The sequence below is a fragment of the Lepeophtheirus salmonis genome, unplaced genomic scaffold (assembly GCF_016086655.4).
Source record: "Lepeophtheirus salmonis unplaced genomic scaffold, UVic_Lsal_1.4 unplaced_contig_470_pilon___fragment_2___debris, whole genome shotgun sequence".
Classification (NCBI taxonomy): domain Eukaryota; kingdom Metazoa; phylum Arthropoda; class Copepoda; order Siphonostomatoida; family Caligidae; genus Lepeophtheirus; species Lepeophtheirus salmonis.
Window position 1 is genome coordinate 1 of NW_027294471.1, and position 18,944 is coordinate 18,944.

At 32.0% G+C, this 18,944-nt stretch overlaps 1 protein-coding gene across 5 annotated transcripts; it reads left to right on the forward strand.

Annotated features, from left to right (window-relative positions):
* Positions 1-3,142: 3,142 nt before the first annotated feature.
* On the forward strand, positions 3,143-13,090 carry LOC121128273 (Rho GTPase-activating protein 190; the record flags this gene model as incomplete). Of its 5 annotated transcripts, XM_071893928.1 has the most annotated exon segments (16): positions 3,143-3,329; positions 3,415-3,527; positions 3,611-3,890; positions 3,955-4,078; positions 4,194-4,572; positions 4,643-5,118; positions 5,179-5,332; positions 5,396-5,661; positions 5,762-6,022; positions 6,770-6,967; positions 8,658-9,380; positions 9,781-10,095; positions 10,869-11,279; positions 11,343-11,474; positions 11,562-11,667; positions 11,943-13,090. In XM_071893928.1, coding segments are annotated over 16 exon segments (4,324 nt in total), but the record flags the coding sequence as incomplete, so codon positions are not given.
* Positions 13,091-18,944: the final 5,854 nt, after the last annotated feature.

Genomic DNA, 18,944 nt, shown 5'->3' on the forward strand with positions numbered 1-18,944 from the left:
AAAGAGGAAATGGGAAAAAAAAGTTTTTTAAATTTTTGTAGCCAAATAATATTAGTACACAATGTACTCACACTTAGTTGCATTAATGAATGCCATGTATTTCTTAAAAAGAGTGCAACACAAAGTTTGTATTACGTTAGGCATATAATTAAAGCCACATGGAATAATGACGCATTCGGCCTCACTTGTTTTTCTTTTTTTTTTCCTTGAAGGAATTGAGTAAAAATGTTGTTGATACGTTTTTTTTCTTTTTTTCAACCAATTTCTCCTATTACATTCCCCTCATGGTGGAATAAAATTTTTGCATGATTATTCCAGGTCTAGAATTTCATTATGAAATCCGTACTTATTAACACAAGCATAAATTTGTATTGAGATATCTTTTCACTGAAAAAATCCTCAGTATTAAATATTTGTATCCTAAGGATATGAATCTGTAGGCGAACGAAACAAACCAATTGTGACGAAACAAAAGCAATGCTATCAGCAGGGATACGGGTACATCTAATCATTTCTAAAATATTTTGGTGTCAGCCCATGTTTAACTTAAACTACATAAATACATAGATAGATAGAAAATAAATCTCAGCAAACATTTTTTCAATTATGTTTTCTCTTATTTCTTTTATTTTACATATCCGTTACTTACTTCTTGTCTTTCTTCAAGGCTCCCAATGAGGTAAATACTTTGTGTTTGTGATCAATCCTTTCAAATGTTTCCCCTTTCTCAACCTATCTTTCTTTCTTTCCTCCACCCTCCCATCATTCCTATTTTTAAAGCAACTTTTATTACAAAAACATAATAAAAATACATAATTATTATGCTACATTACTATAATGTTTACATCCTTTCAAAAAATATCTAATTCGAGCGAGTTACAAGTGTGAAATGGGATGTATTTCATTATTTATAATTAAGGATGTAAAAATTGTCTAAATCTTTGTGAGATTAAACCAAAAAGAAAAGTATACCTATATTGGAAAGTTTGATATACAACATATCTGTTGACATAGATAACTATTAAAACTGTAGTTATCCTTGCTCGCTTTTACGTTTGAATTTTCCAAATAGGGAGAAATAATCATCTCGACAGTTGTTCACTAAAAATTTAGTTTTAGGGAGAAAAATTACAAAAATCCATAGCTATTGACAGAAAATTAATTTTTTACGAAAGAAATTTGAAAAATTAAATTTTTGTGGAATTTTTTTTTCTTCAAAATTCAACTAAATTTCAAATATTAGATTTTTTGAAAAAAAAATAAAATCAAATATTGAATTTTCTAGTAAAAAACAAAAATTTACCGTAATTTTTTGTTTTGGGTGAGGGAGCTACAGTCCCTCCAGCCCACCCCTTGGGGACGCCCCTGTAGAAACACTATTTTGGGTCTCAAAATTGATATTTTTACTACATAAAATGTACAAACTTTAATAAAGCCCAATCAAATGGCTTTAAGAATAGAAGTATACATAACACATGTTAGTTTATACCAATGATTCATACTAATATTTGAATATAATCAAAGTCATATGAACATCCTTAAAAATTGTACAATTATTTTTTATTTGATCAATTAGGGACGAAAAAAGTAGGATAGTTTAGGATATCTTATTCTTTCTATTAGAACAGTAAATTTTTATCTACAACACGGAAATTTGATTGTATTACGATGTAATAACATATTTATCATACATCTCAGTGTCATGTTTATAATAAATTGAGTAATAAAATTTATATAGACAGTAATGTTGAAGTTCTTATATTTGTTGATATCGTTTTGACGTCCATTAGCTTACTATTTTCCTTAATACCAATCAAAAAAAGGGTTTATTCTTATAGCGTGAGAACTAGTGTTGAGTTTCGGTCTGGAAATCCTAGACCGGTGTGAGACCGTGAAATTTTTTGTTGTACCAAACTCATTCGGTCCATCAAAAAAAAAAAACTTGTCTGGACAGGTCTCATCGAAAAATTTGGTCTAGATCTGTCCAAAGGAAAAATTCGGTCCAGTTCGGTAACAAAAAAAAAAAAAAATCGGTCTAGACCGATTTTATAGATAAATTGTTTATAACATGACATCAATTGTATTTTCAAGTACAATGACGTCATACCAAGTTTAAACAGAGAGAGCTCGGATGAATTTTAATCCCGTCGTTCTCTCGTGGAATACGGAATTCTGAAATCGAACATCTGTTGAGATGGGTGATCAAGCTCGAAGTATATTATTCCTTTGGTCCTAACTCTTGGGGAACACTAAAGTCAACTTATCTACTCAATTGATTTGCTTGTATAATCGAATGACTAAATTTATATTTTATGTATATAGTATTTGTTCAAGAAAATATGGTGTACTTATGAATTATTTTTTTGAAAATATCAATTACGGTTGATCTAGAAAAGAAAGAAATTAGGTCTCTTATAATATATGACACCGAAAAAATCGGTCCATAAAGAAAGACCGGAAAAAAATATCGTCCACGGCCTGGACCGAAAAGTTGGTCCAAATCGGTCTAGAAAAAATCACTTGACGAACCAAAAAAAAAAAAAAAAAAGAAACTGTCCCAGACCGAGTCTCAACAATAGTATATATATATATTATTTTTTTTAAATGTATGTATTCACGATGATTTTGACAATTTTTCCATTTCTATTTAAAATATACGCTGCTCCTTCTTAAATATCTATGCATTTACTACTTTCTTCATGTTTATTTTCTTCTTTTAGTTTTAATTTTGAGTTTGTTTCTTTTATATTTTATATTAATTTTTTCTTCATATTTCTGTTGGTGTTTGTACCATTCATACAAACTATAATCATTATTTAATACCTTGAAACAAAATAGAGGACAGAATCAAGGTACATGCATTGTAGCATTTAATCGATACTTCTCTCATTATATGTAATATTTATAATATCTACACAATTGCGTGTCAGTGAATGAGCGCGTGAAAGAGGTATCTTCTTATTCTAAAATGCCTTGTAATTTTTTAAAGTGCAATTGAGATATAAATGGAATTATATCATCTGTCATTTTGTGCTGCATGTGTCGTATCTTTTTAGTAGTTTTTTTTTTTAATCAACGAATTTACTGCGGGCAATTAATTATTATAATTCATATTAACATTTTTTAATCAACTCTAAAATAGGTTCCGAAAGGACTTTAAGATCCTATTAGAAGAAATGGGATGCGTTACTCCTGGCAAGAGCATAAATGAACTTCGAGTCTTATTTCTTGGCCGTGAATGCTTTGAAAATCTCTCAGAAAGAGATGTTCAAGATATATATGATCTTCACCAAAGAGAAATTATTGTCAAAGCCAAGAAAAACTTTCAAGTAAGTAATAGTCGAGGGTAAATTGTTTTTCATTTTTAATATGTTTAAATCCCTTCGTTCATTTACCTATTTCACGGTTTCTTAGGAGTTATTATTGGAAAGGTCAGACTTATTCTACCAATTTCGTTCAAGTCCGACTGGAACCATAACGCAAGATGATATATTTGATATAACAGAATTATTGCAAGAAGATTCTAGGTATTTGCTTAATAAATTTAATTAACTTATTCGTTATCCCCTATGTTGACTTTTTACTCTAACTTCATGTTTGTTCATTATAGATATAAAGCCTTAGATAGAATGGATGCGGATCGTAAACTCCTACTATACCAACATTTGGGATTTGTTCATTGTCCTATTCGGGAGCACTGTCCTGCATTTCCGAATTGCTTTGATTCATGTGTAGAAAGGATTGTATCTAAAAAAGCTACAAGGCCCAATTCTTTTACCCGTGGAGGGAATAGAGGAAGTGGTCCAAACAACATTCTCGAAAATAGTCATCTAAACCTTTTGGTTTTAGGCATTGAGGGACTCGCAAATGATCTTGCTAATCATATTCGAGTAAGGACTTTATTAGATTTATTCATACTAGGTGTCATTATTTATAACCGTCTTCCCTCATTAGAACCAATGCAACGACAATGATTTTGAATATGAAGGTCATATTTTCTCTTTGGAGTTTCGTACTGTTACTGGAGATGTATCTTTACCAGAAAATGCATTCAGAACTCAAGACTTTCTACCCCATGGTAATGTTGTTTGCAATTATTTATTTTATTAGAAAATACAAAAAAATTCTTATTTTAATCATTGATGTTAAGAACAAACTGAAGATTAATGAAGTATTTTATACACTCATTATAGGTTGCTTTTGCACTTTTTCAAATGCTGACTCTTTTGAATATATCCGAGTGTCTTTAGAAAAGACGTTATTGTCAAATTTAGAACACGAGGATCGCCTTCCGTTCCAAGGTTTGCCTTTAGTCCTAGTTTTTGCTCCAGACTCTTCACTCACGGAGAAGGATTTGGCCTATCTGAGAAAAGAGGGTCAAAGCATCGCAGATTCTTTTCAATGTTCCTTCATAAATGTGTGTGTTCGATCTGATTTGGATAATTCTTTTACAATAAGTGATAACTTGATTGAAGATGCTATTCGAGATCTTATTGATGGCATTTCCAGGCGATCAGGAATTCTTAATGCGTATCAATCAGCAACAAGTAACAATACAGAACCAGATATTCGGTAAGTTTTTTCATTGCTTAAAAACACTGTCTATTGTTTTTATCTCTTAAACTCGGAATATTAATTTTAGAATTATCATGTGTATGCTGTGTGGAGATCCTTATAATATTGAACATGTCTTGGCTCCAGTTCTCACACATCAAAATTCAAGTTGTATAAATGGTGAACGTGGTGTAACTATTGAAATGCCTCTTGGTGATAAAATAAGAAGAAGAATCGAGATAATAATTTCGTCATATCACGGTGCAACCGAGTTTAGGGATGAACTTATTCATGGTTTTATTCTAGTCTATTCGACGAATCGCAAAGCCTCGCTTGCAACATTAAGTGCATTTTCCATGGATGTTCCTGAGCTTCCGATACTTGTATATGGAATCAATGATATAACTATTGTTTCTGGGGGCTTAAGTACATTAACTGGCATACAAAATAATACCTCATCATCTGCAAATGAGCAACTTAGGCCTCTATTAATTTCTGAAGGAAAAAATCTCTCTGAAAGATTAAATGCGCATTTCATCAATTCCAATACTTCACAGCAGAAAGGTATTTTGATAATCAAATGACGGATTCTGGTCTTTTACTAAATTATTTATTTTTCTTAAGTTACTTTCTATACGGAATTCTTCCAAGAAGTTTTCGATAAAAAATCCGAGATTGAATCAGCCTTTTCAATGGAAGATAACAATAGATTGGATGATTCTGGAGAGGGAACACTGGAACGACCTAGTAGACGCATTCAGCCAGTGCCTCCTCCAAGGTAAGCTTTAATTCGATTGATTTATTCGGAACATATACTTTAATATATCCCTGTTCTAACCAGAATGGACAGCTATCGGCTAAAACGAGGGCCTCCTTCAAATGCATCTCGATCTGGTTCGGGCTCGGAGATTTATGAAAGACTTCCTGGGCTGGACTCTGGTTCCTTAGTTGATGATGAGCCAAGCTTTGATGATAGGTTGAGACTATCTCCTAGTGATGAAGATAGTGATATTTATAGCCACGTAGATTCCATGGATAGGCAAAATGGAGGTCCGACGGAGCACCTAATAAAACCATCTCTGATCAAAAATCGTAGGAAACAACAAGGTATAATACTTAATTAATTAATTTGTATATTTATGTATATGATCTCCTGGCTTGTAATAAATTGCTTTCATTCATTTTCTTTTACACGCTGCTATTAAAGATGTATCCTCGGATTCTAGTTTTATCTCTTTTCCTGCTCGGCCGAGTTTTTTTAAATCTAATCGTTCATCACCGACTCGAGACAGTTCATTGCCAAAATATGGAGTGTCTCGTAGGCATTTACCTCCTGCAGGAGGAGGAATAACAACCGCACCTCCTCCGCCACCGCCACCACCTCCTCCCCCTCCTCCACTACCGTCTCAAAGGCTATTTAAAGCAGATAGCCTTAACACAGATAGAACAGGATATTTTGAAAATAGGGGTGATTGCTTTTTAAAATTTTCTTTCTTCTTCATATTCAAACTGTTTCATATTTTCCAATGACCAATTGATCATTTTTGTGTTTGTAACTATACATAGGAGGATATGGATAAAGTTTCCATTAGAAAGTTATTATGAGTGTACTTATTCATAATATGTATATTCTCAACGTTGAAAAAGCAAAGAAAAAGGAATAACTAATCTAAAAGAAAATATTAATTTTTGTGATGAAATTTGATGGTGTTTTATTTGGGAAGAGAAGCCAGATAATTTTATCTCAAATTCTTATATATATTATACATGTAGAGGTGTAAAAAGAGCCATTCCCGGTGTATGAAATATATTATGATGTCATACTAAATAAGTATGGTATTGTTGAGAAACAACAAATCAGCTCATAATGGAGGGAATGAAGAAACTGACATTATTTTCTGCTTTATTTCAAAGCAACTTTTCATAACCCATTCAAGCACACACTCTTCTTCGAAAAAGAAATCATTCTTCCACTAAAAGTGCATGATGTGATATTTTTTTCTTCAATGGAAAATGATTTAATTTATGCAATTTTTAGCACATTTAAAATGTCATGACATATAATCCTAACTAACGGAAAGTAATAAAGAATAGCTTTTTAAAAAACGGATATGATTTTAGAGAATGTCTCTTTTTATACATCTCTTATAATTATAGATTTGATTTGAGTATATATGTATTTAAAAAAATGCGTTATGAGAAATATATTTTGTAGGTTTTGAGGGATTTCCCTCTCCAGACACACCCCCAGAACCAGCCCCGCCTGATCCCCGCGATCCTCGAAATAATTCTTCAAATCGCGGTGGAACTGGTGGTTTTACTACAACAACTAATGCACCACCAAAACGATTGGTAAAAGCCTCAACAATGCCTGCCGCTACAGGTCCGAATGCCAGTATGGAGGATATTACATGTATGATATCACCTTAGATATCAATCATTCATTCATTACTCTCTTTCTTTCTTCTTCGTTATTATATATTTTTTTCCTTTCTTCTCGTTTATTTATGTATCTTAAGCATAATTCATTTTATTACAACATATACAAAGTCCCAGTTCTGAATGTTTCTCCTCCTCCTCTGAAATCACTTCCAAGTCTTCCAAGAGTATCCTTATTTATTTAGTTATTTTTGTTTATTTCATTTTAAAACAAACAAAAAATTAACACGTAGCAACAACAACAAAATATTGTTGCAATAATTGTGTTGTTAATTACTGTGACCAGTAACTTTGCTGCAAAAAATTTTGCCGCCGGTAATTTAAAAAAAAAATACTTAAGTTAAAGTTCAAAATAAATCATAAAAGGCGGCGAATATGTCATGCGGCGAAATTACCTAGAAGCGTTAATTACATACTTTGAAACTTAATCCCTGTGTATCTATATGTGTTTCTTCTTTACTTTATTTATTAGTCAAGCTCTGTGAATACATGTATAACATATAATTACGCAATTATGAATAGTTGACTTTATATATGTATATATATATATTCTCAAACTAGGCATATATACAAACATACATACTATACCATCATTAGGCACTACATACCATCTCCAACACCTACACGGATACAAAAAAAAAAAAATTATAATTTTGAATCGGAACTGAGACTCGTTGCACATTATTAGTACATATATTTATAATTACAATGATCTCATGGGTTTCGTTCCTTCTTACCTTGTTTCAACCATTTATCAAGCCTTTTTCAGCTTCACTTAGTTAACTTTAATTAGTAGATAAGGCTTTGATACATGGTTGCTTCTTTGATTCACTACACTCCCCCACAGATGTTAGAATGTTCCTCATTCTTACACACTTCTCTTTTCCTCTCTTAAACTTTTATATTTCACAATATTTAATTCATTTCTCAAAGGTTTATTATCATTCTTTCTATCCTTTTTTAATATCCAATTCCTTTGAGAAATATTATAGATTATGAGGCATTGTTAAATTATTTTACTCGTTATTTCAGTCAATACTTTTTAGGACAAGTATTGTTATTATTAACACACACACTTTAAAAAAAATGAAGTCACTCCGAGACTTATGTCAATTTTGATTAATTCATTATTATTATTGAATTGATTTGTGTATACATAGATAAATGCTAACTATTTCTTTAAATTTGATCTCAAGGAAGGTCTTAATATAGTTAATTAAAATATTGTTTTAAAAACCGCATAATGAATGAATTGTCCATCTGTTACTCCTATTCCAAGGAGAAGGGATAGATGGATGGATTTAATAATTATTAATCTACATAAATACATAGTTAGATGCTTGTTGAATGTTTAAAAAAAAAAAAATATATATATATATAATAGTTTATATGTACTACTATATTCTATTCTATTGTTTATCGCAATTTACGTAACAAAAGCAATAACTTATTAGTTAGTTAGCACTAGGAGTTTAATAATTAGACTTTAATTAATTATTATAGCAGTATACATACATTTATGTTAGATTTTAGTCTGAGAACCATTCAAAGGAGGAGTCGTTATTAACTTAATTACTTAATGATTGCTGTTGCTGTTTTATTTGAGTACTATATTTTTCTATGTATAATAGAAATCCATATTAAGTTGATCCCTCGTTTCGCAGGTTGGGTAGACGATTCCCTGTTTCTTAGACGTAAAAATGATGGGCTTGAGGACTCTGAAATGTGGAATAGCAATGGATCTTCAACAAATAATATAGGCGGTGGAGCTTTTACTACGGGTAGAAGACGTCCACCACCACCCGTTAAGCCAAGAGGCCAACTCCCTGGCCGGCTAAACATGAACGATTTCAATAAAATCACTGCAGCTCTCACTTCAATGCAATTAGAAAACAAATTATCACCTCGCTCGTCTATCAATGCACCTCTTGCCATATCAGAGGACATTGATCAGGGAGGCTACGCTGTTCCAAGAGATAATTTGAAGGGAGGAGGGGGCTCAATAGAATCTAATGAAAACGTTAAATCCAAGTCATCTTCTTCTGTTTCATCTTCTCAACAGCCAAACGAATACGCTCAACCGATATCCCTCGACTCTTCAGATCTATCTTCTTCAGGAACAAAGAATAAGCTTCGTCATAGAGAGCGGAGGGAACAAATTGCAATGCAAGCAGACGGAAGTGGGAGTGACTCTGAGAGTTCCAGTGATGATGAAGCCTCTTCCAGACATGGTAATAACAATCGGCCTCCACATAAAAGACAACACAGAAAGAAAAAGGGGGTCGCTATACCAGTTGCTACTCCTAAGGTTCCTCCAATGCCCACACAAATGCCTCGAGTTATGGCAAAGGATCCTACTAAATCTCCTACAATTGAACCAGATAGAGGTAATTCTTTCAAAATTTATGCACGTCTTTAATGTTGTAAAAGGAGTAAATGGCCTCTTTAACTACTCGATATTGATCTGATCTCATCCCCCCTCAATGATTGATTTAAAAGATCAAAGAGGGTGAGCGTTGTTTTGTGTTCTAGTTTTGTTTTTTTCCTGCTAATTAATATGAATTAAATTAGGATGATCATATTTGGGTTAAAATACCGTATTTGAACTTGGATCCTAATTGCTATAACGCCTGAAAATATTATTTCTTTAAAAACTCAACCGGAGGTAGTGATTGGACTCATAATTATAAAGGGACTATTTATTTCTTCTTTTTTACAAAAAAGTCTGACATACATGATTTATTTGTTCAATTAAATATATTTCTATAATTTTATATTATAAAATAGCCTTGCCGAACTCGGACTATTCTGAGGATTCAGACAATTGTCCTTCTGTACCTTTGCTCCAACAGAAGCAACCACCCTCATCTTCCTCCTCTTATTATCCCCCTCCTCCATCCAGATTGAGGTATACACAACTCAAATCTTCTTCATCCTCTGGAGGTGGAGGGAGCTTAGGAGGAACACCAGCACCCCATCACATCCCCCCTCCCTCTAGTAGAGTTACATCCCATAATATCTCCTCCTTTTCTCCCTTGACCTTTACCAGTCAAACCAGTTTTGAAAATGACCTTGACACTGATCTTTTCTCACCGCAACAATGTAAGTTGATGAATGTGCCGTATCCTTTATTTTCTTTTCTTTTTTTCCACAATTACGTGTGAAAGCTCCATAAATGTTCTGTACTACCAATTTTTAAGACATATTTTATTTACATATATATATAAGTGGTTTTTGAGAGTACATACGTAATGATACAGTGAGCTCTAAAGTTATCTAATGCATGATGATATGTTGTGAAGACTTATTGTGCTCCCAATCCACCTTGTCAAGTTCTATTGTTATTTTCCCTCTTTATTTTTGTTGTTTTTGTTGCTTCTAATATAACAGGCCTAAGCTTTACTTCTTTTTACTCGTGAAACTGATCCTATAACCATATATTATTTATATGAACAAACGTATAATATTATCGTCGTTAATTTTTTTTAAATTAATTGTCTTAAAATGTTAAGGATAGCTACGTATTGCCTGACTTTCCGTTCACTACTATGCATATACATACATTAATCATTATTATTATCGATAATAATAATGATAAAATAAATCAATTGGAATGGAGGAAATCCATCATTCTATCTCTCTCTTGTAAACAGGCTCTTCCATTCCATTTATTCTTTTGCATATTCGATTTTCTGATGAATTCGGCCAATCCGTGTTTATTTGTATAATGAAATGTGATTGCGACTTGCATGATGAATGCATTAATTTATAAGCATCAATTCTAAAAAATAAATAAAAAATTCCTATTTATCAATGGCTTTTACTTCATAAATATACACTATGATAACGATGTTTCTTTTCTTTTGGTATCTTAGCAAAACTATTGGTAGATCCCTTGGCTTCCCCCCGAGGAGATGAGTTTCCTAGTAGTTCCAAGTTTGACGAAAAACAAAGGAAGAAATGGGACAAAGAGAACCGACAACGCCTCAAAGATGACGAAAGACGAAAATTGAAGGATGAGAAACGTCGACTTAAAGAAGAAAAGGAAAAGAGGGACTCAGAGGCCAAACAAAGAAAAAAGGAGGGAAAATCAAAATTGAAAGCCAATTCCGTGCAAGCACAACCAACTCTTGATGACTTCAAAGCCGCTCCTGATAAGCCTGTTCCTGTCTTCCTCAACAAATGCATTACTTATATTGAAAAAGAAGGACTTGATGCTGAGGGGCTATATCGTGTTCCTGGGAATCGAGCTCATGTTGAACTTTTATTTCAAAAATTTGATGAAGGTAATTTGATGATTCATTGTCGGAGACACCATCTACATGTCAAAATGTTTCAATTATTTTTAGATCAAAACGTGGATATTAACACATTAGATATCGCAGTCAATGCCGTGGCTACGGCAGTAAAAGATTTCTTTTGTAAGCGGTTACCACCCATATTGGGTACTGAACAAATGAATGATTTGGATCGAATTTCTTGTAAGTGTATCCCCCCACTATGAGGGATGTATTATGTCGATATGTGCAACTCCTCTTCATAATTATTATTAATATTAATCTTTACAGCAATCCAAGATCGTAGTATTAGGACCCTTGAATTATCGAAGCTGTTAAAGCGTCTTCCAAAGACCAACTTTTGTGTCCTTAAGTTTATATTTCAACATTTTGTCAGGTAATAATGCAGAAAGAGTTCTTATTGCAGGGGCGTCCGCAGAATTATATATATATATTTTTGGGGCTTGGTTTTTGGAATTTTTTCGGAAAAAAAAAAAGAAAAATCTTGAAAAAAAAAAATGAAAAAAAAATTTAATCATTTATTAAAAAACCAAAAAACAAACAAATATTAAATTTTTAGTAAGAAGCAAAAGTTCTTTAATTTGGGGAAGGCTACAGCTCTTGTGTATGCTCCTGTATATTGGATTACTTACTAATATATTTTTATTACAGAGTGACTGAGTTGAGCAAGGATAATTGTATGGATAGTAAGAACCTGGCTATTTGTTGGTGGCCTACTCTGCTTCAGTACGAATTTGAAGACCTGGGCAAATTTGAAGCTGTTCGTCCCCATATGGAAGAAGTTGTTCAAACCCTGATTGATCAATTCAGATTTCTTTTTTGTGGGCAAGAGGAGGTCATGATGGTGTAGAGACTAGAGTCATTCCTCCCACATGAATACGCCATAATAACATTGATTTCCTAATTCAAACATTATTAATAATGAATGCATAAAATATTCTTATATTTAAATAGAAATGTCTTACTTTGAACAAAAAAAAAACAAAAAAAATAAGTCAAGAGATGAGATGATTTGTCGCCCTCGTTGTTGTCACATATTCACACTTACATTATATTTAAAATATCATTTAAATCACGCTCACAAAACCATCACAACCAACACCATCCTTCTCTTCTTCTTCCCATGTAATACAAAACACGAATCTCATGAAAATGATGATAATAATAATAATTATATTAATCAGAGCTACATACATTTTCTACCAAAATTGACCCTGTTTTTTTCCTGATTTTTTGAATCAACTCTCAGAATCTTTATAATTGTCGGATTACTAATAATTATTTCATTAATTATCTCAAATTAAATATTATGTGTATTTGTAATCATTGTATTATTCATTAATCACCTATCAAACAAACGCAAATGTTGATGAGATCCTTTTATTTTACAAGAAAAAATAATATTTTGTGCCAAATTTTTTTTTCTTTTCTTTTTTTGCACTTTTTAAGTAATATTATTATTAATAAGGCTTCCTTTGGTGGGAAGCTTTTGCCAGTCATTATCATTATTATCTGTTTTACCGGTCTCATTACCAATACCAATACTACTACTACCATAATATACATTTATATATCTACATAATATATATTTTTTGATCGAGTTTATCACAAGGGGGGAATCATAAATACTAACTAATATTCTGCTGCATGTTATCTCTCCCTCTTTCTATTCCTCTCAATATTATTTTTTTATTTATCTTATAAAAGTAGTGATTTAAAAAGGTATTATTATGATTATTATTTATTTATTTTTTTGTTTTGTTAATTTTTATTAGAAAAGTAAAAAGAAAAAAAATAGACATCAATTTGTCCCAAGTTATTTGGTTATTTTACAAACATCAAAGTTCCAGTTAATAATTAACAAAATTAATACTATAAATAGACGCGTGTGTGAGCTCCCTTAATGATTGATGTAGACGCCTTAGAGGTAATGATGGCTTCCAGGCTGCGGCGGAAAGCCTGACGCTCGCTGTAGACGCATTCAACTGGCATGGCGTCCCATTGCTACTGACAGTAGTTTTGAGTATCTCAGTGTTTGGGGGACAGACACTGCAGGCTGTAGGGGACGAAAATGCTAAAAAAAGACTAATTCAAATAAAATTCTTGCAACGGAGGAGATGGGTTTCTTTCATTGCTGGTGTCAAAAAGTCGTCTTTCCACCCACTTTTTTTGATAGCTCTCAGGATAGTCTGGTGTGAAACTCCGAGATCTCTTGCATGGACTTGAGGGGATTGGCCTTGGCAGTTTTCTTTAACTCCTCCTAACCAAGTTTGGCCTTTTTGAGGGAGCTCTTCCTCCTCTGTAACGTTTCGGACTTAGTGACGGTGTTCCTGGAGACGCCCAACTGGATAGAGTGTGCAAATGGAAATTCGTAGATCATGTTCAAGCGTCATTTTCTCGACTTTACCTAAGCTAGAGAGCTCAGGTTTGTTTATTTTTGTAGCTAATTGCTTATGCTTATATATCTCGAAATATGAATTAATTTATGTCGATCATCCATAATTAATTATTGAGTTAGTAAGTGTTCATACTTCAGGAGGATTTTTCTCAAAATTACATATTTTGTACTCTTCGACATGTAACCTTTCATTTCTATCAACAAATTATTCTGATTAATCATTTGGGTGTCACGCCAATTGCACTACTTAAAATAGACATCGTCTTCGATGTATATGAAAGAGGACATAGGATCGAGCACACATAGTTTCATAAATCTCAAATGAAGGTAATTAAACATGATTACCATTCTTCATGGATAGCGTAACTAAAATCAAAAATTTGAATACAATGTCTATAGTTGAATGAAATATTTGGTTGTCTATTATATGATGTAATCAAATAAATTGGGATGAACTATTCTAGGATCTGGGTTGCTCATCATAAAAATATTTCAGGCTGTCGTCATATTTAAAGCCAAATGATTAAGTAAGGACTTCGAAATAAAGTGATGAATCTAAATTATAATTTAAATTAGATTATTAAACTGTCATATATTAATGAGCATAGAGTTTAAGCTTCCAAGTTGATGAGTAAATAAAATTAGGAAATATTATTCGATTATTTGAGTCTGAAAATGTTTTGATGGAGTAATCTTTTTTTATACCTTCAAATAATCATAGACGAGCTCTCATGATTTCATCGACAAGGAGAAAGTTGGGGGTCATAACTGAACATGAGTGAAATATGTATATGTATTTTAGCTTCTTTTTAAAATTCCATCTAATAGAGTTGATTTTTGGACCATTTCAATGTTGTCCGTTTTTTTTATGAAGTAAAATAAATTATTCTCCTTATCTTCTGAATCAGCTTATGTTAGTTTCAGAGATACCGACGGGCGAAGTAGATATATCTTCAGGGAGGGATTGGATCTCAAACTCCCTAAATCTATTTATTTAAATATGATAGAGGAAATTCAATATCACATCTTCCAAATTTCATTAGTAATTGGCCAATGGGTAAAATATTATTATGATGGAAGTGGAACACTTTAGTTAGTGACATAGCCACAGTTGACCCTGATGCCAAGGTACATATCTTATTATTTACCCATTTTAACACAAAATATTGAAGTCCATGACAGGTCCTGGGTAAATTAGTAAACAAGTTTATTTATTGGAACACAAACAACATGTTTTAGTCATTGTATCCACCCTAAGAATTGATGGTGAACTCTAGGTTGTGGTGGAATCTGCTGCGGACCCTCTTTATGTACCCGGCGCTCATGGAGGACCAGACCTTGTTCATTGAGGTCTTTAGGGTGCGGTTGCTGTTGTGACGTCCCCTGTACGACTTGGGCTACACGTGAGCCTAGATGGAATAGTCTAAGGGGTGGAGGTCTTTTTTGCACACTCCACGCATACTTTTCTCTGATGTTCTATCAGCACACTGCGTAAAATTGGTATATCTATTTCCTACCCATGAGGTTCTTTTTAGTTTTTGTAACGTTCTGAAGACTTTAATCCGCTATCAATAGCTCTGAAAGATTACTCAATAGGTCGCAAACGCTTGAAAAAGTTATTTTAAAAAGGTCATAGAAATACTTAAAAGGGTCGAACTTTTCTAAAAAAAAAGGTACACTAAAAATTAAATTATATATTTTTTTTCCAAAAAAAAAAAAAAAGTCATTCGACAAAATATTTATTAAAAAAGGCTGCTTGAGAAAATAAAATTTACATCTTTTTTGTAGAAAAAGGTCATTGAAAAATAAGAAAGGGCCTCGAAGTTTAGTTTCTAATGGTAGCAGCGGAGGCTCTGTAGGTAACAAATCCGAAAGGCGTTGTGTGTACCGGCTGCTATTCTTTGACGAGGCGTACCTGCAAAGTTGTTCCGAACAAGAGGATTGATTGAGATATTGCAAATATCGTATTGGTCAATTGATGGAGAATATTATGCCTATATAAAGTTTTAATACGTCATATTCTAATACAAATTTAATTTTTGATGGTAATCTAATTCAGAAACACCTTGTATATTCGTAAAAATGACTTAGTATGGAATTGATATTCAATCAAGCGCTGTCCACTAATTATATCCACGCACTCTTTGTTAACTAAGGTTATTTCTACTTTATGAATAAACAAAAAGTTAATCATTGGTATTATACTTACAATCTGCATAACTGCCCAGTAATTTTCCCTTTAACTATTTTGCCTCAGGACCTTTCGTCTTAGAGTTATTTTGCCTCAAGGATATTTTGCCTTAATATATAAATAAATTAGGTTTATACGTCGTTATTATTTATTTTTGGTTGAAATTATTGTTTTTTTTTTATTTTTTTATTGAGGTTTTCATTTTATATGCACAAATTACATAATAAATAAATTAAGGAGGAAGTATAACCCAAAAAGATCACATAAATAAATATTTTCGTTTATAATTATAATTATTTCTCTCTCAAAAAAAAACCTAACTAATAATTATACACATATTACTGATAAAAAACAACTAAATAAAATCTTTCAACATACATAATTGAGAACATACATACAAGTATATAACAAAAACCAAAACAGGAGCAAATAAGAATAAAAGATAAGAAGCAACCCACCATTAAAAATACAAATATACTCCATAGTAAGACTATTTCTTTTTAAAAGCTTTGTAATATCTTACTTTAAAGAGTCTAAATACTTTGCAAACATCGAAGGGGGATACCAAATAACATCACTTCCATATTTCCATTCAGATCCAGAGGTGTTTGGAACTAAAGGACTTTAGGCAAAGAGTGGACAATGAAGACAAAAAAGGTTGGGTTTAGTAGTTCTCAATTCTGATTGGCTTAATTTATGAAGCTGCTACATGTTCCTTCAGCCGGTGGGGGGAGTAAAGGAGTGAGTCTCCCCCTAGTGAAACGAGACGAATAAGGGCGACTATGTTAGAGACATTGCCTTCCTTGTTTTTAGATCAATTTGTTTATCCCAATCCCGGCGTGAAGTGGACTCACTGTGTGACACACAGGGTGGTGTCTAAGAAAATGAGCCCTGAGCTACATGACGGCTTAAATGACAACATCAAAGTGAGTTGAAATTACGAACAGAAGTAACCAATTTTCTGACCGAGCATAAATGCTCCTATGCTACTGTATTCCAGGATACATACTGGCTGTGCTACCTGGCAGATGTATTTAGCAGACTGAACGAACTGAGTACATTTCTACAGGGTAAGTACACCAGGATTTAAAACCTCCATGACAGGGTGAAAATCCTGCTGAAGAAAGCAGAGCTGGTGAGATGAGTTTTTGCGCAGGGAAATTTCAGCTGCTTTCCTCATTTTGATGATTTTCTCTCTAGTGTGGATGCAAAAAAGCTCCCGTCAAGTCAATAATAGTAGGGCATTTGACCAATTTGATTAAATACTTCCATTCTTACTTTCTTGACATAGAGAAGAAATATGCAAACCTGAATTGGGTCGGACACCCATAAACAAGTGATATACTATAAATTACTCATATATTTTTTTTAAATTTGTTAACTTCTAATCAATCATAAGCATTACTATAGTTCAGTTTTCTTTTATCAGTCTATATAAATCATAAAATAAGTTTAAGATATCATAACTTAAGTAAAATTACCAAATTTCCGGAGAAAAGTAACCTAACTTGGAGATCCCACCCTGGAAGCTATGATAAAAAATCCAACACAATTTTTGGCATAGTGATATCCCTATTTATGTAAAAGATGTTCCCAAAGTTTCATATTGATAAGAGTTGAGTATTTTTTGTTATTATTGATCAAGTACTTGCTAGTGTATTTCACTTTTTTTTTAAAATCAATATTGAGATCATAAGAAATTTAAATATTCTAATTTTGACTTTATTTTTGGAATTGTCACAATTGATTAATTACCAAATTTCAAGAAATTATCTCTTCTGGATAAAAAAATAAATAAGATAGATTGTAAAAAAAATTAAAGGGACGTTGAAAATTTTGGTCTGAGACGAGTATCTATACCTCAGAAACGACTCTGAATTATGCACTAAAATTTGTTACACTTAATTTACTTATGAATTTGAGGTTGTGTGCCAAAATCATCCAAATCTGACAGGGTTGGTTGTCATTTTTTATTTATTTTCGTTGATTTGACATGGAATTCATTTGTCTTCAATTTTATTATGACCTTTAAGATGATTAAGCTCAAAAGTTTAAAAATCGACAGTTGATTAAGGGCGTCAGCAAGATTATATACATATATATATTGTTTTGCTTGGTTTTTTAGAATTTCTTGAAAATAAAAATCAAAAAATTTCAAAAATCCATAGCTATCTACAAAACTTTAAAATATTATATTTTTTGGAAAACATTTCAAAAATGCTCAGCTGTTCACAAAAATTAATTTAAAAAAAAAAAATTCAAATATCACATTTTTTCGTAAAAAAAATAAATATTAAATTCTTAGGAAAAAAACTCCAAAAATCCATAGCTATTCATAAAAATTTAAATTTTTTGAAAAAAAAATTCAAATTTTAAATATTTTACTCTATTGCATAAATTTACACGAATGGCTTTTTTTAAGAAAATAAATCTTTGAAATAATTTTTTTATGTCTATTTTCGCGTAAAAATGTTTATCCTCACCAAAAAAAATATATTAAAAAGAAAAAAAAATCCTTTTTTTTTTTTTTTTTTTTTTGAGGAGGGGGCTATATCCCCTTCAGCCCATCCATTATGGACATCCCTGGTGATATGCTGTCTCTTAGGAACCAGGGCTACATTATTTATTTTATTTTAATTCAGGTGGGGTTATTTTTTAGAATTTTTTTCCCCTAGAAATGAACATTGATTTGAAAAATAAATCAATCCGTTAAGGGATTAAAATTCCATCTGGAGTGCAATTTTGAAACAGTTTAAAGTACATATTATTGACAAAATGTGTTATTTTTAGAACAATTGACCACCGATCTTCAGCCGGAAGACTATATTATTCCAAATCCCTATTGATAACACATGACGGACTTTTATTATTGAGTTCCATTTTTAGTAATATCTTACCAATTAGTTTTTATTAACATGAAGTGGTTTTGCATTCTGCTGCAACCAGTTGACATTCAATATTTGACCTTACATTTATGTGAATCCTAATTGAATAATAAAAAATTATGAACCTGCAAAATTGAGAATAGTTATAAAACCATAATTTAGGTATACATATATTTTAT